The 27914-nt window shown below is 40.9% G+C and overlaps 1 protein-coding gene across 1 annotated transcript in view; it reads right to left on the bottom strand.

The window, feature by feature from the left end:
- DNAAF9 (dynein axonemal assembly factor 9) overlaps positions 1-27914 on the bottom strand; it is a 76662-nt gene that overhangs the window by 28329 nt on the left and 20419 nt on the right. The window contains exons 5-22 of the mRNA XM_061351975.1: positions 25700-25796; positions 24100-24206; positions 21405-21482; positions 19561-19659; positions 18416-18471; positions 17143-17278; positions 15480-15561; positions 14536-14572; positions 12665-12752; positions 12177-12253; positions 11859-11903; positions 11092-11137; positions 10640-10751; positions 9700-9770; positions 8787-8837; positions 7908-7995; positions 4149-4252; positions 460-606 (exon numbers count right to left, since the gene is read on the bottom strand). Coding sequence (XP_061207959.1) covers positions 460-606; positions 4149-4252; positions 7908-7995; positions 8787-8837; positions 9700-9770; positions 10640-10751; positions 11092-11137; positions 11859-11903; positions 12177-12253; positions 12665-12752; positions 14536-14572; positions 15480-15561; positions 17143-17278; positions 18416-18471; positions 19561-19659; positions 21405-21482; positions 24100-24206; positions 25700-25796 — 1521 coding nt within the window. The remainder of the gene's footprint in view (positions 1-459; positions 607-4148; positions 4253-7907; positions 7996-8786; positions 8838-9699; positions 9771-10639; positions 10752-11091; positions 11138-11858; positions 11904-12176; positions 12254-12664; positions 12753-14535; positions 14573-15479; positions 15562-17142; positions 17279-18415; positions 18472-19560; positions 19660-21404; positions 21483-24099; positions 24207-25699; positions 25797-27914) is intronic.

Below are 27914 nucleotides of genomic sequence, written 5' to 3'. Positions count from 1 at the left end.
AAGTTATCTGTAGCTGTCCTTCCTCCTGCAACACCCTGATTTTATATACAAGATAGGCAGCCTCAAAATCACATCAAGCCATTTCTCTCAATACCCTCCATAAATCCCATCCAGCTTCAAAGAGGAGGTTCTCAATGTATTTCCTAACTTGATGCTTCCTCACTATTAACTGCCCATTTTCCTCTCTATGCTGTTTCTTGTTCACTGAGCACAGGAAAAGCTGAGATATAGGAAAAGGTTTTGCTTGGGAAGACTGATGCAAGAAACATCTTGAATTTTAAGCTTGTCTGTATTTACTTACCTAGTGACAAGATTTAGTGGCTCAACTAATAGAGAAATTAACTACATTTGAAAGAAGGGGATAAGACAGACATCAACAAATTCACCCTTCATCTGAAACACAAAGAATAATCGTGTGGTCCCCCCCTGTGCACCCAAACCAATCTTTTATTACTGTACCTGTGAATAAAAAGCTTTATAAATCTTTCTTTTGGGGAAAAGCGCAATCATCAGGAAGTTATCTCGGGTATGGAATTCAACTGGCAGATGAGCAAGCAAGGAGCTTTTGTAGTCTATGAAGAGAGCAGCAACAATACTGCTTGAATCCTGGAAAAGGAAGAAACAGGACAACAGTTACTGAAAGTGAAAAAAAGGCTTAATACATGAAACAGCAGAGATCATAACTACTACAGTCATAGCTAGGCATGCATAAAGACCTAACATTCATTAGCACAGGTATGCAGTAGAAGGACCAACTGTAGCCTCTGACAGGAATCCTCACTTTCTACTTTACAGCTTTAAAGAAAGCATCTGAGATTGTCTTAAGCACCTAAGTCTTGTCTTGCCTCAAAAAGAGAAGCTTGCATTTTAACATCTACTCTTTTCCCTCCACCAAAACTAGACCTTGAGCCCTTTCCTCTGCTATTCTTTCACAACAAAGCCACCTTCATCTACACCTACACATCTCTGACACGAATACCCTGGAAGAATGAATTCAATATCAGCTAAAAAGATTAGAAGGATGTTATGGTGCTATTGCAAACTGGGTTTTCTATCGTTTCTTGAGTTTCTGACCTGAAAGGAGCCATACTGCAATGAAACTCAACTATCAGGCCTGTAATTTGAAGTGTAGGTCACCTGCAAGTTGGAAGCATCCCATTCCTCTCATTCTTTAATGAGCACAAGTTCTACTAAATCTATTGCTTCTTCACCTGAATCATGTCTTCACCAACAGAAAGCTGAAGCCCTCACGATCACTCTCCCTTAGTAACAGTAAACTCTGGTTGTCCCATTTTTGGTCTAATAAAACAACAAGAACCCTTTGTTTTCTGGGTTTCAAGATGGGCATTTATATGCAACTCTGAAGCAATTTATGCTTAAGCTTTGACCTGTAGCTATTTTCACACCAAAGTAGTAGAAAAACAGTACAATTGAGCAAAATGAAACATCCCAGGAAAGCAGAGTTCAAAGCAGAACTGAGCAACATCCATCTCCCTTTAAAGAGGAGAAGTGAGCAAAGAACTCAACTTACTAACTTTAGAGAAGAAAAAGCACAAGTTGGGGAACACTTACATAACAACTGGTATCAATTCAGGGACATTTGCTAAGAGAATCTCAACCCTTTCCTGTCTGAGGGATTAATTATAGAAGTAATCCTCTCAAAGTCATTGAGGCTACAGAAGAACATGCAAAAATGTTCTCCTATAAGAGAACAATTTCTTTTAAGAAGAAATGGTTTTCAGAACATGGTCCTCAGATCCCGGATCCTGCAGGACAGCTTACAGATTTCATAAGAAGTGACTAAAAGGCCAACTCATCCATGCTGCAATCTGCATGTGAAGTGCCCAACAGTGTGCTCCTCCTCCTAGAAAATGTTTAGGCTTCCATAAATTGGAAAAAGCTGAAAAGCAGCAGCAATAATCCTCATGGACACTAGGTTAAAAAAACCCAGTTCAGTGTTTTACAAGATGTTAAGTGCTGTTGTGAAATCTAAATATTACTCAGTAATATTTCTTCACTTAATAAATGGCCAAAATGAGGGCTGGAATCAGTTATTTACAAGCTGAAATACTTGGTCTTGAGTAAAACCTTAAAGCTAAGCACATGGCATCTTAAGCCCTACACAGTAAAGATGCCTTGATACAGTTTACAGAGACTGAACTTAGATTGAGCTGAGCTCTTAGGCAGAAGCTCTTCCCTGTGAGGGTGCTGAAGCGCTGGCACAGGGTGCCCAGAGAAGCTGTGGCTGCCCCATCCCTGGCAGTGTCCAAGGCCAGGTTGGACACAGGGGCTTGGAGCAAGATGCTCCAGTGGAAGGGGTCCCTGCCCATGGCAGGGGTTGGAGTTGGAGGAGCTTTAAGCTCCCTTCCAACCCCAACTATTGTAGGATTCCATGATTTTAGGAACAACTACAGAAGATAGACAAATAAACCCAGGAGTCTGGAGACTGGGTGGCAATGGAGCCTCTTGGGTTTTCTTTCACTCCCAGGATGGTTGGTGCTAAGCCTGAATAGTGCTGCCCTACAAGATGGGTCATTTATGTGTGACTCTGCTAAGACTGGGATGGTTTCTGCTTTAGACCGTCATATTACAGTTTTGTGAGGAATCTACCCTGTCCTCCATGCTCTCATGGTCTATGAGCTCCACGGACTTCAGGATCTCAAGCAGAAGGTAGGTGCCCAGCTTCTCAGATTAGAAAGCCTGCAGCATGTGTTGGAGGCAGAAGTGCAGATATTTTCAAGTTAAAAAGAGAAGTACCTAGCAGGCATGGAGACAGAGCAGCTAAGAAACTGTCCTTTGAATCCCTAAAGCCTTTGTACCCTTTACTTTAATCCTAGCATTAAATGAGCCTATCTTTTCCATCAATATTGTTCCAATAACTTTAGGAAAAAGCAGACTAACAATTACCCTTCTTCTCCTGTCACCTCTGAACATTTTCAGCTCTCCACCCTTGTATTATGCCAAGTCAGTTGAACAATCAAATGCTCTCTGTCAAGGTTTAGCTTTACACAAAAATCTGGCACCAGTTCAGGAGTGATAGCCAGGCCCCATAAATAGCTAGTTTCATGAAAGTGAGTGTCTTGACTCAAACAATAGAAGGAAGGTCAATGTTAAAATAGCTTCTTAAACTACCACGGGGCAATCAATATCATATACAAGCAAAGGCAGCTAAGGTAAGATTCTCTTCACTGTTGTGTTTTCATATCAATGGAATCACACACTTTGATTGTATTTTACTGGTTTCCTCCGTTAGATGATGAAATCATAGCAACACAATGCTTTCTGGAGGTCACTGAACAAATGTGTAATACTGTACCTGAAGAAAATAGAAACCAAAGGAAACTGAGATTTTTAGAGCTTTTTTGTCAGTGCTTAGGAAACAATAACCAACCAAAATAATGTCTTTTCCATTCTCAAAAAGTGATAGCTAACCCAGTGTGTCTGCCTTGAAGAGAGGAAAAAATAAGATGAGTTGCCATCTTTAGCCTAATTCTCAATTCCCACTAAGCCAGAAGACCAAAACATTAGCTTGGCAAGTTGGCCAAGTGATAAAAGTTGACCACAGGAGCATCCAAAGTCCACCCCTAACTCAGAATATGTGTTATTACATGGAACAGGCCTTTTCTTCTCACTTCTCAGCATGAACCAGTCAGTCCCTTCACCCTGTCAGTTACACAAGGCTCTAGGACAGTAGACAGACACCGCTCGTGACCTCTCCAGAGATAAGTAATACACTGCCACGAGCTTTTGTCTGAAGGTTAAATGTATTTTGAATACAAGGCAGCATTTCACCCTCCAACACCACACATGACTCCATGATGCTTGAACTTTTTGCTATCCATCACCTAAAACTGCTCAATACTCTATGAATGTTATGTTCTGCAATTTTTAATAACAAGCCATTTTCCACACTATTAAGAACACATTGGTAACTCAGCCTAATACAAAACTCCATCCTCCTTACAGTTCAGTTCATCACTAAGTGGTTAAGCTAATCAATATTAAAAGCGTGGAGATTTGAGTCAGTTATCACACTTTAATGCTTGGAGAACTGCAACTGAAATTGAAGCTCTGTGCTAGTACCCTAAAGAAGTATTGTTAAAAACTGATGAAAAATTAATGACAGTAAGAACAAATGCAATACTCACCCCATCATAGAAGGAAATGGAACTCATATGGTTCTTTGAAATGGAAATGCTGCCATGGTGGGGATCAGAAAAGAGAATGCCATCTGAAAAGAAGTACACTTTGCCTAGAATTTGAAAGAAAAAATATCAGATTAGCTATATCTCAATATTTCAGCATCACAGAATCACCTGGGTTGGAAAGATACTTGAGATCATCTAGTTTAACCATTCCCCAGCACTGCCAAGACCACCACTAACCCATGGCACTGTGGGCCTCATCTACACGGTGTGTGAACACTCCCAGGGACAGTGACTCCAGCACTGCCCTGGGCAGCCTGTTCTAATGCCTGAGCACACTTTGGGGGAAGAAACTCTTCCTAATATCCAGCCTAAGCCTTCTCTGGTGCAGCTTGAGGCCGTTTCCTCTTGTACAAGAGGAAAAGAACTGGCATTGCTCAGAGTTACATTTAGAACAAAAGCAAAGCCAGGTAGTGAAGTAATTAAAACATGTAGCTAAACATGACTGCCCATGTAGCTCATCGACCAAAGGACGCTCAGAAGAAATAATAAAGAAACTCAGACTTTTCCCTCTTGAAATGGCAACTTAGAATAAGGTCTTCAAAACTGTTCACTATTAAGGCTTCACTTTAATGAAAAAGAGTTTGATATGAAACAGAATCTTTACAGAATCCCAGACTGGTTTGTGTTGGAAGGGACCTTAAAGCTCATCCAGCTCCAACAGTCAGGGACACCCTCCACTGGAGCAGCTTGCTCCAAGCCCCTGTGTCCAACCTGGCCTTGAACACTGCCAGGGATGGGGCAGCCACAGCTTCTCTGGGCACCCTGTGCCAGCGCCTCAGCACCCTCACAAGGAAGAACTTCTGCCGAAGATCCAAGCTAAATCTACCCTCTTTAATCTTAAAGCCATTCCCCCTTGTCACTACATGACCTTGTCCAAAGCCCCTCTCCAGATTTCTTGTTGGCCTCTGGGCAACTTGTGCCCGGGCCTCATCAGAGATGTGCATTCTTTTGTAACAGAAAAGCAAGCCAAAACCATATTAATTAATCCAAACTAACCCAGTTTCCTTTAACATGGGAGCCAGCAGACTGTATCAAGAACTTCCTATACTACTTGTACGTTTAATCACAAGCGATTAATCACAAAAGAGAGTTTCAGACTAATTGACTTAGTTCAGTTCGTCCTACAAAAATCCCTAACAGAGCAGATATATTAACACACAAAGGAAAAGATTCAGCAGCCTGAGCTTTTCTGATGCATTTTAGTCACGAATGCGTACCTTGTCACATTCAGACACAAGTGACAGGGAGAGAACATGAGTGCCTGTCTGGCAGTACCTTCTACACCTATCCTTGCCAGACTACATAGCTGCAACCTCAGCAAGCCCAAATTAGAGCACAGCAAACTGTCTTGCACTGTACATGGAAGGCAACGAGATCAAGTTCATTTGCACTTGACACCTAAGAGAATATCTCCCCCGTTGAAGTGTTACATCATAGCCCTTATACCACCTACTTACACCTCTCCAGCCCAAGAGTTATCAAAACTTTAACTTCACAGATCTCCCCAAAATAGGGAAATTGCTCCACCAGGACACATAGAGCCAGTTTCCACAAGCCAAGAATACCAAGCCAACCAGTAATTCACCATTCTGTAGTTATTTACTGAGTGAATTATGTGCCCACAGCACTGTATTGCAAAATAGCTAAATACATTATTCTGCACTAACCTTTCTGTAAAATCTGTTCAAAGAGAGCAAAAGCAAATTGTGCTCTGTGAAGGCTGCTTTTTAATTGCCTTGTACATCATTATTTATCCTCAAGACTACATTGCACTGTTGCAAAAACATTAAAGCTGGAGGCTTCTCTGTAAAGATCGTCAGCTTATCTGAGCGCTTAAATGTCAGGTATTCATGGAACCATGGCATCAAAGAATGGTTTCGGTTGAAGGGACCTTAAAGCCCCTCCAGCTCCAACCCCTGCCACGGGCACGGACACCTTCCACCGGAGCAGCTTGCTCCAAGCCCCTGTGTCCAACCTGGCCTTGAGCACTGCCAGGGATGGGGCAGCCACAGCTTCTCTGGGCACCCTGTGACAGTGCCTCACGACCCTCATGGTGAAGAGCCTCTCCTTAAGACCTGATCTATTAGTTCTCTTATGAAGTACAGCAGTATTGTAACAACTGCATATTCCCTGTACAGTGGAATATAAAAATACTATGCCTTAAGAAGCATCTATTGGCTGAAGGCAAAGCAGGGCATACAAGGCTGTGGAGTGAGGGAAACCCCTCCCAAAAGACCTCCCAAATTGTCTTTAGTTACTGTGATATTCATGTCACTTTTAAGTTCTTGAAGGACCTAAAGAGGAGGAGTGATCTAAGACTGCTGCTAGTAATCTTGTGTCATAAAGCAGTGACTTGACTGAACTTGAAAAGGACAAAGTCCAAGCATTTTACAAGGGCCTGTAGGGACAGGCCAAAGGGAATGGCTTTAAACCTGCCAGAACAGGGGAGACTGAGATGAACTCTTAGGCAGAAGCTCTTCCCTGTGAGGGTGCTGAAACGCTGGCACAGGGTGCCCAGAGAAGCTGTGGCTGCCCCATCCCTGGCAGTGTTGAAGGCCAGGTTGGACACAGGGGCTTGGAGCAAGCTGCTCTAGTGGAAGGTGTCCCTGCCCGTGGCAGGGGTTGGAACTGGATGAGCTTTAAGGTCCCTTCCAACCCAAACCAGTCTGGGTTTCTATAATAACACAGTCAGCATTTGCGCTAACATGCACTGCAGCTCCTAAATGAAAATGACAATGGTAAAAACCTGGGACAGCACGGCAACTCCAGGAGGAGGCTTTGCTAGGAGCAACGAACACAACTCCATAAATAAATTTAGAAAGAAATCATTCCAATCTCCTCCTACATCACAGGCAGCATGTCACATTGCCCAAAAGGTACCTATTTGTCTTCGCTTCTTGAGCCGGGAGCCCACGGCATCCTGTCACTACTGTAATGCCCTATCTTTCCAACCTAATGTTCCTGAAGGTACAGAAAAGGCAAGGAACATATGGTACATGGTCTATTAAGGACAGAACCAGTCAGTTTCTGCATGATTTGAATGTTAACTATGAAAAAAATGCCATCTTCTAGATCTGCAAAGCCTCACTGTCAATCATGTGAGAATTCCATGTGCCTCGAAAAGCAAGCCTATGGCCCTAGTAGGAATCCTTCTTCTAGAGCTAGTGATTTGGGGCCTACAAGGATGCTGGAGAGGGACTCTTCATCAGGACTGTAGCGACAAGAAAAGGGATAATTGGTTCAATCTGAAACAGGGGAGGTTCAGTTTGGTTATAAGGAAGAAGTTCTTTACTGTGACGGTGGTGGGACACTGGCAGAGGGTGCCCAAAGAAGGGGTGAATGCCCCATCCCTGGCAGTGCTCAAGGCCAGATTGGACAGAGCCTTGGGCAACATGGTCTAGGGTGAGGCGGCCCTGCCCGTGGCAGGGGGTTGGAACTGGATGACCTTAAGGTCCTTTCCAACCTAAATCATTCTATGATTCTAAGCAGAGATTGGGTACAAAAGTAAGACATGGAGTTTTACAAGAGAATTGTAAAGGCAAATGGAAAGAAAGCTTAAGACAGAATAGGTAGGCTCACCAGACGTGTGAAATCCCAAAGCTCTGCATCATTCATGTTTAAAAAAACACAAAACAAACACAAAACAAGGACAAGGTGAACAACTCCATAATCAACTTAAAACAATAAAGCACACCTCACCTTCTGCAGGCTTGGCTTGTGGATTGCTAGAATAAATATATGCTCCATCACCTCCGGTGAGTAAAGTGCCCAGAAAAGATTTGTCTTCCTGAACAGAAAACACAAACAGAAGAATCACAGAATGGATCAAGGACTGTAATCCAGGCAGGAATATTTTCTCATGCTTTTGCTTCAAGAGAAAAGACTTTTTTTTAACCAGCATCTGTTAGAACTTTTAAACAGAAATACTAGTGAAAGACAGAACGTCAAAGGATCATTTATCAAATGACACCCCTCTCCCCATTTTATGCCAGTAGCTATTAAGTTACAAGCTATTGTCACAACCACAAGGCATAGCTTTTTGTTTTTAGATTGTCAATCCACTGAACTAAAAGTATATAACAGGAAAATAAATCTATTCATAATGAAGATTCCTGGTAACCACAAATGAAACCACAAATGTGAAACTCATGTGGTTTAAGATGTTCCCAGATCCCAAATTCTTTTCTTTTTCAGAGTGCTTACAGTGTTTTCCTTTAGCCATTTAGCATGCTAACTAAGTTAAAAGAAAGTTGCATCTAGAATGGCATTGAGTTTGGGGTGTTCTTTTGGAACACATGGGCTGTATGGGTAATACTCAGCAAGACTTCCATGAAATCCAAGCCTTAGTAGAACCCTTTCTGCTCCTGGGTTTTATCATTCTTTGAAATGACTCAAACTTTTACACCCATTGTGTATTTTTTTGGGTAGGTCAAACTTCGAAAGAAACAGGGTAGAACAGGCAAGTAGAAGAGGATTAACAAGCATAATAAAAGCCACTATGACTAGCAGCTAAGATTTTCCAACCACTGGCTCTTGCAAGTGTAACTTCTATAGTTGAACAAAAAGAATTCATTTTACCTTCAATATATGCTGTGCCTTTTCAGACAGTTTCACATCACTATCTTCAACCTGCAGCCAGAAAGAGTTTCCATTTGTATTATTAGTGGATAAAGCAAGTCTGATGTTAAATAAAAAGCATTAAAGAAGATGGAAGGCAAACAAGACCAGTACTGTGAACAGTTTAAGTCCTGAGAGTAGAGGGATTCAGCCAGTTCAGTGCTCTTGTTACTGTGTTACCCTGGGGCCTAAGGAGTTCCTTGAAACACATCCATAGAATCCCATCCTGGTTTGGGTTGGAAGGGACCCTAAAGCTCCTCCAGTCCCAACCCTCTGACATGGGCAGGGATACCTTCCACTAGATCAGGTTGCTCCGAGTCCCATCCAACCTGGCCTTGAAATTCAAGGGAATATTCCCCATTGAAGACTAAAATATTATTGAATTGACACAGAGTATTCCATTCAGTCTTATTTTTTATTACTCTTAAAGTGTTTAAATATGGATTGCCAAAGGCACAATGTTGCCTAACCTCGTAAAACTCATTCGAATTACACCTCTAATGCAGCATAATACATCAGAGGTCTGGAAGCAGCCCTTGCTCTCTGCTGGGGCAGACACTGCAGTGATCCACAATAAACACAAGTCACACTGTGTACTTGAAAAACACCCAGGCCTTTACACAGCTAAAAAACTGAAGTGGTGAAAATGAAATAATTTAAAACTCGTGCTGTGAATGAAACCAGATGCCTGTTTCTACTTACTAGTTTTTCACTCCATGCCCCAATTCAAAGTCAGGATAGTATTAATATAGTAATATTATGTTTCAATGCCCAAGTTCCGTTTTTTTCCTCATACATCCATACTTCTATAACACGCTCTCATTTGTGAATCTGTATGTATAGAAGAAACTCAAAGAAGTTTTGGTGTACTAACCAGCCAAGAAGCGTATCTTGGGATTGGTGCCGTCAGTATTATGTGGCTGGTTTCTGAATTAATGCTGCCATCTGCAGGGGAGTAAATGAAAAGCAAAGTAGTGTAATACCACTGACATCCTCCAGACTGTTAAATGAGTTACTTTGAAGACTTGAAATTCCTTTAGGAAACCATCAAATCATTTTAAGGACATATTAGTGTTTAAATGAAGCTTTCACAGCAGGCTAGCTCCTGGTCTTGGTCTGTAACATGCACAGAGCTGCTACATGATGCTAAAGAAACCCTGCTTTTATTCTGGTCTTAGCATATAGCTTCTTCCTTTGCATTCCTCCCTAGCAAGAGTGTTCCAACTCCCGTGGTTAAAAACCCACAGCCTGCCTGGATACAAGAGTTCATACATATTACTCAGACAACCCCAATATATATCTTTGTCACATGTAAACAACCTGGAGATAATGCATTTGTCTGAAGTTAGGGAAATTCCTTAGTATCCTGTATTTTCAATGTTCCAAACCCAAGCTTCCTAAAAATCATATCCTTTTTCACCTCCGTTTCATCTTTTCCAAATAAAAAGCAACTGGAATTAAAACCTATTGTATAAACTGAGTCTTACAAAAGGGATGGAAAAGAGCTACTTGAAATTCCTCATACAGTAGAAAACAGTGACTAAGGTTGAAGAAAACGCAGGAAGGGTGCTATTACACTTGAATTTTTCACACCTCAGCCCTGCTGTATCACAAAGCAGCCATAAACCACGAAGTCTTTTAAGTGAAATGAAAGAAACCTGACACTTAAGATATTCAAGCTAACACACTTTTAACGAACCCAAAGCCTTAAAACCATAATGTTAATAGTAGTAAAAATCGGAAGCCCTTTTGCTCTTCCATCACATCAAAGCTGTCAGAACTGCAACACGGGTATTAGCATTTAAAATAGGTACCTTTTTCTTTTACTTGTATCTGGGATGTTAGAAAGGACTCTGAAAAGACAACAGATCCCAAGCATCCTTTTCCTGTGAGCAAGTCTGGAATGTCAAATACCATCATCGACGCCTATAGCAATCAAACAGTTGGAGAGAAAGGAAGAGAAAGCACAACTTGAAACATTCAATTGAAGCAACAAAATCCATTTGTCTTAAATCTCCTGAAACACTCTTAAATTGGGTGGAAAGTCTGAGATCAGTATTCTATGTTAATATTGTATTCTAAATTGCATTGCCTGACGTCCTGTTAAACTCAATCTTACCTTGTTTCAGTACCTGGAATCTTTCTCATCTCTCCCTTATATTTGTATTCACACAGATAAAAACTTCAGCATGTCCCATTAAAAACAAAGCCATTTCAGCTCAATTCTCTAATAAAATGTATGATCAGAACAGAGCAGCTTACTTACCGTTTTAATCAAACTCAGGCTGTCCTCATTATCTAATGGAGTAATTCTAGAAGAGTAATGATAATGAAATATTTAAAGGTTAGATCATCAAGCCACTTCACAGCAGCCAAAAAAGCTATTGCATTTTTCAAATAAACTCTTGATTGTGTAGGCCATTTCAGTCAATTACACAGGATGGGGATTAAAAAAAACACAAGCTTGGGACTGCAGTGACAGGACAAGGGGTGATGGGATCAAACTTACACAGGGGAAGTTCAGGTTAGATCAAAGGCAGAAGTTCTTTACTGAGAGGGGCGTGAGGCCCTGGCACAGGCTGACCAAAGAAGTGATAAATGCTCTGTCCCTGGCAGTGTTCAAGGCCAGGATGGACAGGGCTTGGGTGACATGGTCTAGGGTGAGGTGACCCTGCCCATGGCAGGGGGATTGGAACTGGACAATCTTAAGGTTCTTTCCAACCCTAAATATTCTATGACTCTATGGTATCAACTAAGTTAGAAGCAAACTCTTAAGTTTCTGCTGCTTCTGCTCACTAACAGCAAATAAAATTGATTTGCCCAGTTGGTTTAGATATTTTAGATGTTTTTAAGATTGCACAGGATTACAGATATGAAATGATTAAACTGCCTCATACACAGAACCATTCAGAACATCTTGCCTGAAATAACCAATGCAATGTTTCCTCAGAAGTTCCAAGACAAGAAAAAGAAACTTATTACTGTATTAAACCCACTAATTCATAACAAGAAGTGTAAGATGATGATACAAACCTGCCAAGATTATTCACAGCCTGAATTTGAAAAGTGATTTTGGAGCTGTAAAAGAGAAATTGTACTGGTGAAAAATGGAGTTTATATTTCTTCTATATGTAAGAAAAGCAAGAATAGATTTAAAGCAAAATAACCGCTGAAGCGATTAAAAAAGGGAGGAAAAGATAAATGGAGTTATTATAATGGCTTTAAAAAGCAAACTCCTGGTATTTGGCAGCCAGGCAAGTTCATTTTAAACTTAATATTTGACATACGTTTTCCCCTCAACGAAGCTAATACATCAACACAATACACCAATAAGTACTTGATAATACATACCGCAGTGCTGTTTTAAGTTGGGTTAAATGAAGGGTATCAAACACAGACATTAGCATCTGCTCTGCCACTTCCTTGGCCTGAAAAAAAAAAGGAAATAGAGAATAAAATCTCCTTTCCTACACTCCCAAATCCCAGCCACCACAGGAGTACCCATATGGTAAACAGGAGACCACATACTAGACAACAACACACTGATGCACCAGGCTAAAATCTGTTCTTTCACGTAACTGATTTTCCTTACTATAAGGTTGTGAAAACTCATGAAGGATGGAAAAATAATTGGAGATGGATAAAATTAGGTATGTTTTGAAATTTCTCTGTTTTAAACAGAATTCAGACACTGGTTGGAGGCCACAGTATTAATGCCATTAACGTTATGAAGCTGATGGAAACATCTATTTTATGTTTTCTTTTGGTTTGCATGTAATCTTACATTGCAAGCAATCCAAATCAACAAGGACAGTGTACAGAATGGGTGCTTCATTTACCTTGGATTCAGTGGAAGTTTTAGCATAGCACTCAATGCCAGCAAGCACAGCCTCTACAACAGCAGTATATATTTGCGACAACAGCGTACTGAAGAGAGATACAAACACAACATTTACTAGACAGATAGAGTTTTCTTCCTCCCCTGTTTTAAAGGAGCTGGTTGTCCTCCCATAACACAGCTCCTATATTGAAGGGGTCCTTGATGAATTAAGTGTAGAAATCATAGAATGGTTTGGGCTGGAAGGGAGCTTAAAGCTCATCCAGCTCCAACCCTCTGCCACGGGCAGGGACATCTTCCATTGGACCAGGGTGCTCCAAGCCCCTGTGTCCAATCTGGCCTTGAACACTGCCAGGGATGGGGCAGCCACAGCTTCTCTGGGCACCCTGTGCCAGCACCTCAGCACCCTCATACTTTTATATTCAACCTTTTCAAGTAAAATAAACTGAATTACAGCAACTAAATTGCTTGAATTACAGAATATCTTGGGGGAAAAACCTCGTGGCACAAGTGTATCCCTGATCTCATCAATCAAGGAAAAAAACCAATGTTTTATTGTTGACTTTCGTGGCAGTTGTGTTGAGGAGCACATCCTAAATACTCCAACAAGAACAGAATGGGAGCCCCACGTTCCACAAAGCAAAATTGGAAAACAGATTGAAGCACCTTCAGCAATGTCAAAAGAAAAAGATACCAAAGCAAACCAGTCTTTTGGAACACAAAGGCAAGCAGATCAACAAAACAGTCTTAATTCCCCCAATTTTCACTCCTCTCACTGCTCCTCTGCAACTGCCAGATGTTGAGGGAGGGAGGAGAGAGAAGCATACATCATTTAAACTATATGCACCATAAGCAAAGCATTTCTGAGGGATGGAAAGAAGGATCTGAGGCTCCCAAACATGGCCCAAAATGCACCAATGCCTCTCCATGAACTTCCAGGGATGGCACAGCCACACCTCCTCTGGGCAACCTGTGCCAGGGCGGTCTGGTAACTTCACTTTTTTGCCTTTGAGGACCACATCACAACTGCCAAAAGTCAACAGTACTTAGCATGAAAGGTAACCATCATCAGCTCCCTCTGACACATCTTCAATCTCTTGCTATCCTGCCCCACTGCAGAAGCAAAAAAAGGCTCCTAAAATCATCCTAATGAGCAAGGAGGACAAAATCTCTAAGGAAAGGTCCGGTTTATCAAGACTGAGAGCAGTACCAAAGCAGGTTATCCACTACGTTCTTAAAGCTCGACAGGTATCTACAACATGCAAAGAAGTGGACATCAACATGGATAAACAAAGTCTTGTTTTGCGAAGGTTAAAATGTGCTGGAGCTTTGCTGCTTATTAATAGAAGAACTCAGAAGTTAACTTCTATCTATCCTTTATACAGTGAAATTACTTTATCCTTTAATACAGTGAAATTTCTTTACAAGTTTCAGTGTTCCCTGCTGGCATTTTTACTAGCCATTATAAATTTAACACATTGTTTACCTTAATTGAAACTAAAAAAATCACTTTGACTTCTATCAGTGGAACATTCTCTCATTCAGTTACAGATACTTTCCCCTTAGTATATATAAAGTATATTTTAAAGCCATTTAAGTGTTAAGATACAAGAATTCAAACAAAATTTGCTAATATTTCCTTGCATACTTTGCTGTACAGTAGAAGGAACATCACACTAACAATTCCTAGTCTGCTCCACTGAAACCCTCAATGAGCAATTTGCCTCTGAGGCCCTCTAATATTCACATGATGCTAAATCAAAGTGTAGCTCTGCAAATGCCAACAGCCACTGCTGACTAAAAGCAGCTTTGACCTACTGCCACCAGGTAAAGAGTGAAGAATTAAGCCATAATACAAAGTTGGCAGCTTACATTTGTTCAGCTTCCTTGTGGATCTCGTTGTCATTTCCTGTGTTGAAGACAAAAGTGTTTGGTTTAAGCACTTTCAGAAGCATTTACACAGACCTTCTTGGGCATAACATTTCTGCTGAGTATCTTACATGACATTTAGCCAGTATTTTATACAACTGCAGATTTAAAATAGAACCAAGCACAGGTTAAGCTGTGTCAGTACAGACAGTACATCTCGCAGCCAAGACTAAAATCTGCATCCCCTAAAATCAGCTGCACTGGGTCAGAACAAAGATCCTGTCTCCCATCCCTTGATGCCTAGGAAAAAGCACAACTAGAGCATAATATGCCATAATTCCTCTCATTTTGCAAGCCCCCAAACATCTTCTTTTCAGATACTTTCTGAGCTGGATATGTTTTCAAGATAAGGAGACTGACTTTATCCATGGATTCCTGCAGGCATTTGAACTGTGTAAGAAAATTGCTTTTAAAGATTTCACATGGCTTGTTTTCATTAGGGAAGAGAGTTGTTATAACACACTCCACTGGACCCAAACCAGAGGATAAAAATCAAAGAATTTTCTCTATCCTATAAAAATCCTCAATTATATTCTCAAATTAAAGATAAAGCAGGCTTATTTGACAACTACCACTTTGAATTATTCTATTTTGGGGGACTGTTTTTCTATTAGCAGGTATGGAAAATGGACTTAAACATTTATGTAGTAGTTGTAAAAGGCCTGCACACTCAGCTCTGAGAGATTTTCACACTGGAAGGTAGCATGTGGAAAGGAACAGTGATCTATGATGGTTTCATGTACTAATACAGAACTACATATTACCTACCACTCCATACCCTAATGATACCATAAAGGAGTCAAAGCCATGTTTTAATTGCTACAGATTTAAGTAATCAAAGAGAATAACAGCCTTCGATCACTGCTTGGCATTTTTAATGTACTTACCCAGGAAAGGAATGTGAGTGGTTCCAAAAAAATAGGTCCTTGAACAAGCCAGAGGTCCCTTTGGAGATACACACTGCACTACCTAGTCGTCAGTAAGTAATGAGATACAAAAAGACCTTAGTAAAACAAACTGGTGCCATAACCAACCACCAGCTAAGTTCCCCTTAAGTCTTCTAACCACTGACATACTACAGGAAGAGTACAACACAGACTGAACTGGAGTGTAAAAAAGCAACTTACGTTTTCATAGGAATATTTCACTTTTGACTTGACCTGAATGGTTGAAAGACTTTGGAAAGGAGATGAGCTCTGACTTCCGTAAGCGTTAATGTGTGTTCAATTTCCTACGTCAACTGCTCTTTTCATGAAGAGGAAAGTGTGTCAGGGTCCCAAAACTATGCTTGCACTTGGTCTTATTTACTATTTTCATGACACCCTATTAAAACAGTATCACCTGTACCTGTAAATAAACCACCTTTTTAAGAACAACATCAGAATCTGAGGACAACAGCGGAGCAAGTACATCAAAATAAAACTGTACTTGCATTATGGAAGATATCAAATAGTCTTAATGGGAATGTTAACATGGAAAGAAAAAGCAAAATCTGAAGTGTTTTTACAGAAATAGAGTAGCAAATGAAGGATGAGATTTCACCAGGATGCTAAACCAATCCTTTCTCAGGCTCTCAACACAGGCAGTGTTCAGAATACCCACGTCCATCCAGCCCTAAGGCATCTCCGCATGAAATGTTGTCACAACAAGATCATAAACTCACTCCCTCAATCATACTCTCACTCCACGATGACCTGTACTCAACCGCATCCATCTCCTCAGCAGCACAGACTCTGGACTCGCACAACTGATGGACACTCCCGGAGCCCATGGGAATTGCTCACAGGGAGAACTACATAACACAAACTCCACGCTACCTCTCCTCCTTCGCTGTGAGTTACCTTCTTGAAGCACCCAGCCCAGCCAGGCAGAGGATCTGAATTCCCTGGGGTCGCTTCCCCAGTTACGTGCAACAAGCCATCGACCTCATCATATGTTTTAAAACTAAGCTTTTACTTGAAAATGGAAACAAGTTAATCTTACAACTTGAGCTTAACATTGCTTTTGAACACCACAAAGAGTTGCAGAGTTTCATGAACTCTTCAGTTGCTGAAGCACACATGGAAATGTAGATACACACAAGTACCCTGTGTCTACTCACAAAGTCATTACCAAAACGTGACTATTTCAAGAAATGGCTAAACAATGCTGATTAAGATAAGATTCTGTGTGTCAGAATTGAGCACATCATATGCTACTTTCAGGATGATTTTTACTTTATAAAGGAATGCTAGAACAAAGGACCTAATGAAAACCTTTCCCCCATCCCACATATTTACAGCACCACATAAAAAGTTGTCTTTTCATAGGGGAAAATAGTATTTTCACTCATTCAGGGATCCCTGATTTAACATCCATCATAATATATCTTGGAAAAAGTGAGAAATAAGAAATTTGTCCCTTAAACTGCTTGTTAAGGTAACGTGGTTGTATATACTAAGAAGAAACGGGTGTTTAACTCAGGGAAGGTAAGCATTTTAAGGGCACAAAAAGCATACAGCGAAAACGCACACTACTTCAACATAGCAGATAACTACTTAGAAGCCTTACCATATGCTTTGCAGTGCTTCCCCCAAGACCAGTGTTTCGAACCAGATGTCCTTCTGATGGAAAATTAAAGTTACCAGAGTTCAAGTTTTCCTTAGTTGAGTGGCTACCGAACAGGACGAAAGGCTGCCGGCTAGGGCTAAGGAGGAAAGAGGGGATCAGCACCATGATATACAAAGAAAACTTACAAACAACAAATAAAATCAAAGATTTCAAGTCTGATGGACCAACTATTGGATTTTTAGGAGAGTAGGACAAAAGCAGTTTACTATAGTTGTAGAAAAGTTTTCATCAAAAAGACCAAGTTCCAAAGAAAAACCTGCTTTAAATATCTCAAGGCTGTTTCCCAAATGCTATTAGAAGGGTTTTTTTTCCTCTCTTTTTTAATGTAAATTGCCTTGAGAAGCTGACTAGTTGAAAATTTACCATCTTGAAAAAGCCTGAAATGACTATATTGTTGAACTAAGCAAAACTATTTTGGTTGCAGTTCTGGCTTTGGGCCCAAGACTCAGCTGCAGAGGTCAAGGTCTTTCTTTTCATTATTTAAATGCAAACAACATAGGATGCTGAAAACAATGAAGGACATTGAACTCCACTGTTTAATTCCAAATAAAGAGGAATCTGCAGACATTCAAGTAGCTAAGCAACCTTTATTTAGCTCAAAACAGCAGAAGTCTTGGTTTTGCAACACAGGACAAGCAACCTTCCTCTCTCAGTTACTATTTTATGCTGAAATAAAATAAAGCTGCATTTCTCAGCTTATACTGGCTAAGATTTAGGTTTTAACGACCCTATTTTAAGCACTGGTTCTTGTGCATGTTGTGACAAACAAAAGCATACTGACTTTTTCAACCTTCATATTTTGCTTGGGTTTGAGTATCATAAATAGGACCAACAGTATCACAGAAGACCATCATACAAATAGGACCAACTGAACTGTGTAAGATCATGAGTTTGTTTAGATCACAGAATACCACATAAGAAAGGACCAGGTATCTGACCATGAAGACACTGATCATACTAGAATGCACAAAGTGGATTGTTTCAAACATATTGATGTTCTATATGTAATAACTGCAGCGCTAAATTTCATTAAAAACTGGTTTATCCTTCCCAGAAATGCCTTTGCACATTTTTTTTCCCTATGTAAAGATGAGATGCAATCTACTGAGATGGTCCCAAAGGAATTAAAATCATTATAGCATCAGAGATATAGAAATAACATAGAGGTACTAGTGACAGCAGCACAATTTCACAGGGAATAATGAGTCAATACCTGTTATCTGTTATATGGCTTGAGATCATTCCATGACTGAAATAACTTCTGAAAGGCTGTGAAGCAGAAAAAAAAAAACACAACAGATGAGCAAGTAAATGAACAAAAAGCATGATATATTTTCACTATCACTAAGAAGAAACCTAAATTATTCTTCTCTGAGAAAACTCCTAAACTTTTATGAACAAATCCAAACACCATTAAGTCTCATATATAATTAAAAAGCAACAGCCACTACCAAAAAATTACTGTGCTATTTTCACCCATGCTGTATGTTACTATCAGTTATCATAGAATCCCAGCCTGGTTCGAGCTGGAAGGGACCTTAAAGCTCCTCCAGTTCCAACCCCTGCCATGGGCAGGGACACCTTCCACTAGAGCAGCTTGCTCCAAGCCCCTGTGTCCAACCTGGCCTTGAACACTGCCAGGGATGGGGCAGCCACAGCTTCTCTGGACACCCTGTGCCAGTGCCTCAGCACCCTCACAGGGAAGAGCTTCTGCCTAAGAGCTCAGCTCAGTCTCCCCTCGGGCAGGTTCAAGCCATTCCCCTTGGCCTGTCCCTACAGGCCCTTGTCCCAAGCCCCTCTCCAGCTTTCCTGCAGCCCCTTTAGGCACTGGAGCTGTTCTAAGGTCTCCCCTTCAGGAGCCTTCTCTTCTCCAGGCTGCCCCAGCCCAGCTCTCTCAGCCTGGCTCCAGAGCAGAGCTGCTCCAGCCCTCGCAGCATCTCCATGGCCTCCTCTGGACACGCTCAAACAGCTCCACAATCCCTCTTGTGTTGGAGTCCCAGAGTTATGTTTGAGATTTGACACATGCAGCCTTGTTTGGAAATGCACATACCAGAGCTTCCACCAAATTAAAGTCAATCTATCTACAAACAGGTATTTGCTGTGCAGACATCCATCAACTAAATTTAACCATCAATGAACAAACACTCAACTGAATTACACCGGGCACCGCTAAGCCATGGATAGATAAGGTGGGATGGTGAACTGAAAAGGAACACAACAGGTTTCTGTTCCCAGACTATAAAAGCTGACGTGGGGCAGGGAGAATAAGAAACTAAAACCCAGAAACTACAATGCTGAATACTTATTCCTTGTGTGAGGATGGCATGAGGGTTCAAAGGATTACTGAAGGAGGCCTACCTCCCCGGCCTGAGATTCTGACAGCTCCAGAATGAAAGGTATTTCAGTATCAAAATTAGCAAAAAACTTGGTCCACTGGTGCTCAAAAATCATTAAATCCTACAAGAAAAAATAGTCAACATTAAGGGAAGTGTTACATCAGAGAAAGGAGTTTGCAGGTTGTACTGAATTAACCCAACTTACTTTACAACAACACAGATTACATTTCACTATGTAGTATAGAGTACAGCCTGCCCAAAGAAACAGAAAGTACAAGAAGATAAACCTGATTTAAAAGATAAGGACTTTCTGCTGAGTTTTAGGGGTCTTTTTTAGGTGTGTGTGGTTATTTGTTTATGGGTTGGGTTTTTCTGGGAGACAGAAAAGGCAGGAGAGAAGCAATGACCAGAGCTTTGCACTATCTGCTCTTAACCTAGGGAAATACACTGGTTTGAGATCACTCCCAACTCCAACCTCCTGTTTCCCCTTAAGATCTCCAAATTGAATGCGTGGACAACTTTAAGTTTTGATTTTTAGGTCTGTATCTGGTTCTGCAATATTGTGTATCTGATGTTAAATGAGCTTATGGGCAGAAAGTGAGCAACAGGATGGGGAACTGCAGGAGCTCATGATACACAAGTGGTAGACAGTCATATTTCTTCATCTGCATTTGTAAAGACCATTGGTAAGTGGAAAAGGCAATATCTGTAACACCTCACTGAAGCAGAGTAAAACAAGAAGGCGATTACAGGTAAGAGCTGCACTCATAAAAATCCAAGCATCAATGAAGAAAGGTTGCATCATGCTGATAAAGCAGGAGCCTCATAGAACTAGGCTGCTCTCAAGCTTCCTTTCAGTTACTTGTCACATATAACTTAGAAGAGCACACTCACTGCAAAAATAAGTCATTTTTGAAATCACCAATGTCTGTGAAACCAAAGTTGTATGAAAACCCCATTTTTTACTTTATTTTCCCAGAAAATTTGAAGCCAATTTAACGACTCTCAGGTTCAACACTTCAAAATAGGATAAAGAAGTCTGTTTCAGGGTTGACTTACCAAGTACAAGAAAAGGCCTGAACATTACCCCACTTCCACAGGAAGAGGGAAGTGAAGTATTAGAGAGGGACTGTTTAGACTGACAGCCTTGTAAGCTGTATGATATTCTAATTTTCATGACAGCAATTGACAAAACAACCAAATTGGGCTGAACTACCAGTATTTTATTCACAAAGGATACTTACTGATGAAATTCCTGCATATTAAAATCCTATTTTTCTGCCAAGCTAGAAACTGAACAAAAATGAACAACAAAATCCTATGTACCAATAGTCATACATTGCTTTCTTCTCCAGCACTGAGATCAGAGCATCACTTTAAAAGGAAGAATCACTTTACACTGGCTGTTGGTATTTCACAAAGCATCAGTTCAGCCACTATGTGTCACTGTTACCCACTTAAAGCGATCCTGAGAAGTGGTTTTTCCGGGAAGAATGGCTGTATGCTAAAGTGGATTTTACCCCCCACCCCTGCTGCAGAAGGAGGATTAACCCACACAAATATACCACCAGTCTGTTCTTTGTACATAATCCTATGACCTGAAGACTACTCACACGCTATTTAGAAATACTTTAAGGAGAATTTCAGGCAAATTAAGAAATTCCAGGAATCCAAGACAAGCTATTCTAGTTTTTTGTAGATTTTATGATAGATTTAAGGAAAGAGACCCTACAAACAACACTACGCAGAGCCAGTAGATTAGGTCCATAAGCACTATTAGAACCAAGCAAACAAAACCACATCAGTTTTGCTCTGCAGCTACCCGAACAGAGTAGCAGCTGATTCAGAGTATTTCACCTGCATTACCTCAAAGAGCAGGTCCTCCAAGGAAACAGGATCCATCTTGCTGTATGTTTTCCACAAATCAACGCTGACATCCATTAACTGAAACAGATTTTAAACATGCTGCTGTGAGAAACACCTTGAAGAATGGCACAGATTCGGGTTTAAGCCACACAGACAAACTTGCAGCACACTGCCCGCTCTAACAGCCCTGCTTAACACTGAATTCAGCACTATTTTTACACTACTGGCCCCAAAACAACTGACTAGATGTCAGTGCTCTGGTTTCCAAGACCCATCTCCTCAGTGAGGGTTCCATGTGGAAAGTTCTGCTTCCACCTTTCAAACAAATCATCTCACAGAGTTTTTCAAGTTGAGTTAAGAGCAAAGAATAGCATCAGCTGGTGCAAGCAAAAGGGAAAGATCGGTTTTCTGAGACAAGACAGACAAGAAGCAGATTCTAAGGCTAGCTGTCCTCCACACCAGGCAATTCTTTCTGTAAGCATAATGTATCGGCTAAGCTGGTTGAACTTAGCAACCAGCAATACCTCTTTCCAAGTAGTGAGACAATGCATGAGAACACTGTTCCAAAATATATTCTTAAGGGAAACTTAACCCTGAATAAATTCTGCATTCACAGAATCCCCACCACTCACTTGATTAAAAGTTCACCTAATGGCACACTAATATTGTCTGAATTACAGCATCTTGAGCAATTCTGATTTCTGTAGCAAGAGTAATAGAACAACAGCCCTTAAAGCACTGAAAAAAAACAGAGTAAGTTATCATAGACTCCCAGAGTGGTTTGGGTTGGAAGGGACATTAAAGCTTATCCAGCTCCAACCCCTGCCACGGGCAGGGACCCCTTCCACTAGAGCAGCTTGCTCCAAGCCCCTGTGTCTAATCTGGCCTTGAACACTGCCAGGGATGGGGCAGCCACGTCTGTGGTCTAAATACTACAGAGCGTAACAAAAGCACATTTTATGAAGCACATTTATTGCACGGCTCATTAGATTACCTTCAAATCTAGCAGCACAAAATGCACAGCAGAGGGGAAGTCTGTCTGAGGAGCTAAAACTGCACTGAGAACACCCCCTTTTAATAATGGCAGTTTTCACTTATAGGTCATTTACAGTGATCCCAAATGTACTTCCTCCCATAGACTGTTTTTTCCTCCCCTTCTGTGACATACAGCAGCTGCCTACCAGACAACCATGCATAAACAGTTACGTAAAGAGTCAAGAATGCCACTTCCCACTTGAAATGCCCTTATGATTTTAAGGGGGCAGAAAGCAACAACTCGGGCTGGAACTGGCTGAAGTGCTAGAGCTAAAAGGCTTACTCTTAGATACTGAGAATTTTCATTGCTCCTTCTTAATCCTTCAAGAATGCTGTAAAGACAGAAGCAACTCCCACAGTTTAATAGGAGAGGCTCTGTCTTTACGAATGTCATTGCATTTCCTCAAAGCAGCTGAAGGGAATTGGCAAAGATGATTAAAGACCCAAACAACTCTTGAATTTACAGTCAAATTTCCATTGACTCATTTCAGAGGCTACTGATACTTAGGCCAACCACAACAAGGATGCTCATCTATTTGTGCTTAGTATTTAATGGTTTGATTAAAACCATTAAAGTATTATAAGTTACATAGATAAGTTAAAGCATTGACAGGTTGATACAAGATGATGATTACAGTACTGGTGATGGAATTAATTAAAAGAAGAAAAGCATTAAGAAAAGTATCAATAGCAGTAGAATGAATTAAAAAAGGATGAAGAAAGGTATCAATGTGAAGAGTACAGTGCTCAGAAAGGCACACTTCCACTCATATAATAGATTACAGAGCAAGCATGTACAGTACTACATGTGATGAGACTTTTAACAATGGTACTATGAATTCCCTGGGGGCTTTTCCAGTTGTCAGAAGCCAGACAAAGAACATTCTGGCTGGAAAATGGAGGAGTGACAAGAAAAATAGGACATCTGCATTTCTGGGACAGAGGTCCAAGAAAATTAAATAAGGGAAGCTTCAAACAAGTACATAAATACAAAGCTGTCCTCTGAAGATGCTGCTAGAGTTGAATTAATCAATGAGCAAGTCAAGCGACAGAAGTGGCTTAGAATGGAACAGCAAACCATTATGAAAACTAGGAACATGATCCAAAACCTTGAGTGTTGCCCTATTCAGCAGGATGTGATGACCTAACAATAAATAATGTTGGTGAGAGAAGCAGATGCATCTCTTGTGTCAAAACTGACATAAGAAACACAGTCACTTCTTATTTTCCCTGTTTATCTCAAGGCATTGGTCACTAACCAATCTAATCAGCTTCTTTTGCACTGCTCTTGAAGATCTATACCCATGTAGCTGAGTTTAAAGAAGTGTTTTCTGTTATTGATACAGGAGGCTCTAGAAAATAAGGAAAGAAGTTCTAAATCCCAACAGGGGGCTTGGAGAATGACCAAACAATCACTGTGTAGCCAGGACCAAGCGCTGTGCAGCTCATAACAGTCTCTCAGCAAAAGTGTGGTGTCCCCATCCCTGCACATTCAGAACTCAGCTGCCTAAGGTCCTTAAAAACATCACCCAACTTAGAAGCTTGAGTGGTGAGTCAGGATGAGATGATCTCAAACAGTACTTTCCAGTGGAAGTAATCCCATGAGTCAACTTTTGCTTCAGAATGCGAATGGAATAAAAGGACAAAGGTAACTACTCACTTCATATTTCATTGTAAAGAAGCCATCGCCCCCGATTCCCTCCAGTGCAAACGCCTGCACTATTGGCCACTTTTCAACAATGAACATGTCAAAGATCTGCAGATGACCTGAAAAAGAAATGTTGCTGTGTTTAACATCATCTCACAAACACTGGCAGTTGAACTTGCTGTGTGATATTAGAGTTGTTCTGAGATTCTACTAAAGGATCACAGTTATCCTGTCTTTGTAGAACTTAAAAGTCTCTAATGAAAAACTGGGTTTAGTAAAGTATGTAGCTTCTAGAAACTTCTTTCTCTACACCCCAGATTATATGCCTTTTTACCAGCCATCAGTCTAGTACAGGGTATCCTGTCTCTGCGAATCTCATTCCAACACTATTAGAAAAACTGTGCCCATCAAAACTCAAGATAAAAACCAGGGATCTTTGCTTACCCCAATTTCTTCAGATGTTCAGCCCTAAAATACTGTCATCATCATAGAATCCCAGACTGGTTTGGGTTGAAGGGAGCTTAAAGCTCCCCCAGCTCCAACCCCTGTCACAGGCAGGGACACCTTCCACTGAAGCAGCTTGCTCCAAGCCCCTGTGTCCAGCCTGGCCTTGAACACTGCCAGGGATGGAGCAGCCACAGCTTCTCTGGGCACCCTGTGCCAGCGCCTCAGCACCCTCACAGGGAGGAGCTTCTGCCTAAGAGCTCAGCTCAGTCTCTCCTCTGGGAGGTTAAAGCCATCATCCCTCTGTTAATCAGAATTTTAAGTTAGGGGAGAGGAAATTCCTTCTCCCTGGTACTCATCAGTGCAGCCATAAACCATCTGAAGTGAGGTGTGATCATCCCACACACCTTCTTGAGGTACTTCACAGCAAAGAATTGCCATCCTTCCCCCACGCTCTGACCTGTTAGTGATTTTTCAGGCAGTCAGAGCTTATCACCCGTTCTTCAAGAGATGCAATGAAGAATTAGGAATTAAACAGAAAAGAACCAAAAAACTGAATCAGCTTGTTTTGAACTGCCATGATTCAAAAATAGAAAGTCATTTCCTTTATGATATGCCTCTCACCTACTGTACTCAGGTTCCTCACCACAATAAATCATACAAAGCCCCACATGCTCACGCTGCACTGTGAAATACAAGTACCGCATTGCTTTGGCATTATTCACCGTTGGGGGTACTGCAAACCTCCCTGAACAATGCAACATTACACTGTTGGGGCTGTGAGGCTGGCTAGAGATCACAACAGGAAGTCGTGCAGTCCTGGTTTTTTCAGTGCTAAAAAAGGAACCTTGCATAACGAAATGTTTATTCTCTCCTTACATAAAGAAGTATTTATCTGGAGCGCCCATCTGAACAGAGAACTTGTGTAGCAGCAGAACACACTTCTCTGAATGCAAATTGAGTCATGCTGTGAGCATTCACCCTCCAGATGAAGCTTCCATTTTTCAGAAAGGAATTCAACTCTTAAGTAAAAAGAGGCTCAAAGGCAACTACTGACACACTAATAGTTATTTCTTACCAAAGGCAAGGAAATATTCACTCTCTAAGCTGCTGATTTGCATGCTGCAGAGCACTTAAAACACTATGAGCAGAAACCAAGCCACCCTACCTTGGCAGCTGTATGGAATGCCAATGCGACTGCAATCCCGAACCATGTCTACAAAGCTGGAAATCTTGAATTCCTCTGCAACTTCCTCATCTTCATACTGAAGGAAGTAATTGAAAAGAACATGTGATTAGGCATGCCTAATTAATTGTTGGTTTTGCAGAAAAGAGGATATTTATTCTACTGTTTCAATTACATAGCAAGTGTCACATAATCCACTAAAATATCACCTAGAGCTTCCAGAAGCTTAAGAACCTCTTTAGTCTCTACTTTGGAAACTCCATCAGAGCAGTGATTTATTCAAGCCAATGGAAATAGTTCTTTAAAAACCAAACTTAAGAGCAAGGTTTTCAATAAGGTTATATGAAGGCATTACGATATACTTTATTTTCAGCTTTTGGTGAAGTCTTTCAATATCATCTACTGGATTATGGACAACTTCTAAACAATAAAAGATATTTTCAGGATGCCAACTGACGTGGCACAAAAAACTTGCCACATTTCATGGGGAAAGATATTCCTCAGGTCACAGAAAAAGCAAAGAGAAGCAGTTGCTGTCTGAGGGAGAGATGGATATAGGAAAAGGAGAAGGAAAGAAGGAACACCACTACACTGCTGTTTCACACCAGTAGCAGACTGAAATTGTCTGAAGACTTCAGTAGACTGAAGAGCAGGAGCAAAGCACAAGTATCATACTTACAGCTCAGAAAAGTGTAAAACCTAGACTGAAGAGCCAAATCGCACAAAAACCATCTTTAGAACACAACAAAAACCTAAAACTGATGATTTTTATCTGGAAAGGGACAGTTTCGCAGCAAGTCTGAAACCAACAGGCTGAGGCCCACTGGGTACTTCAAGAGTCATTTGCTTTCTGGAACAAGATCAGAAGGTAGTGGTGTTTTGTCTATTTACTTTCTTCCTTTTTCTATATACAGTGCTCTGAACTTAATATCAAGGCAAATTACCCAATTATAAACTTCTTGTATATAACTCTTGCAAGCTTCAGGGTACACCCAGCAAGTTATTTTAAGAACAAGCTCTTTTAAGACAAGCCTGAATTGAAGATGCAGCCCCAGTTCCTCCAAGATACGTTCTTTCTTCAATCCCAGGAAGTCAGATCAAAGTTCCAGTTCCAAGCCAAGCCCCAAACAACTGCCAGTTTCTCAAGGCTTAAAATGCTGTTAGAGTAAGACCTTGGGTTTTGGCAGGGTGCTAAAGGCTTGCTCACTACCTCAGATTGCATAAACACAGCCCGGTCCATAAACAACACAGCCATGACACCCAGAAAGCTTATATAATATTCATCAGATTTCAGTACTTTATCTTATTTGGCTATTTTGAAATATGCTAATAATAGGGGGTTTCTTCCAAGAAGTAAAAAAGAAGAAAGAAAGGAGATGTTGAAGATTTTGCCAGGTTCAAGAGGTGCATAGAGCCAGGTACGGCATTTGCTTGCTTTATTTTTATGACCCCTGAGCTTTTTAGGTTTCATTTTTATAAAAGCAAGCAAAAGCTATTTTTATCACTGAAAAAAACCAATCTTAAAGGCCACTACAGACAATGCTCCTGTAAACAGGATGCACTTAAAGCCTAACACAGCAATAGCTATTTGTTTCTCTTTCAGAAGTAATCTAGGAACCTGGCAATACTTATACGTTAGGAATGTGGCTGGGAATGCATCATTCAGCTCATTCAGAAGAAGCAGCAATGAAGTAAATGTATTTTCAGCTTCAGAAATCAAACTTTTCCATTCCTTTTCACAAACAGCAAGGTGTGTGGTTCTCCATTCCAAAATGCATGTGTTTTACCACTATCCAGTTACGCTTTAAGATCTGCCTTTTCAGTAGGGATTTTGGCATCGGAAAAGAATTGTGAAGCCAGGCTTCAGATTTTGCTGTGGCATGCTTTAACCTGTAGCTCTGCAGTTCATATATTAAAGATCTTATCCCCCTCTATGAGGCACTCATAGGAGTCTATCTACAATACTGCATCCAGTTTTGGGAGCCATGTACAAGCAAGACATTGGTTCTTCTTGTGGAGCAAGTTCACTGGAGGGACACCACAAGGGTTGAAGCACTCATCCTACAAGCCTGAAGGAAGCAATGGCTGGACCTCCTAACTGCCTTGAAACATCCACAGAAATGTTACTGACACGGTGAAGCCAGGTTCTTCACAATGGACTCCAGTTGCAGGATGTGTGACAAAGGACATGATTTAA

The sequence above is a fragment of the Neopsephotus bourkii genome, unplaced genomic scaffold (assembly GCF_033783945.1).
Source record: "Neopsephotus bourkii isolate Nb327-2 ecotype Australia unplaced genomic scaffold, CSIRO-AGI_Nbou_v1 NB_616, whole genome shotgun sequence".
NCBI lineage: Eukaryota > Metazoa > Chordata > Aves > Psittaciformes > Psittacidae > Neopsephotus > Neopsephotus bourkii.
Note: the sequence above shows the minus strand (reverse complement) of the source record. Positions and strands in the feature narration are given on the sequence as shown.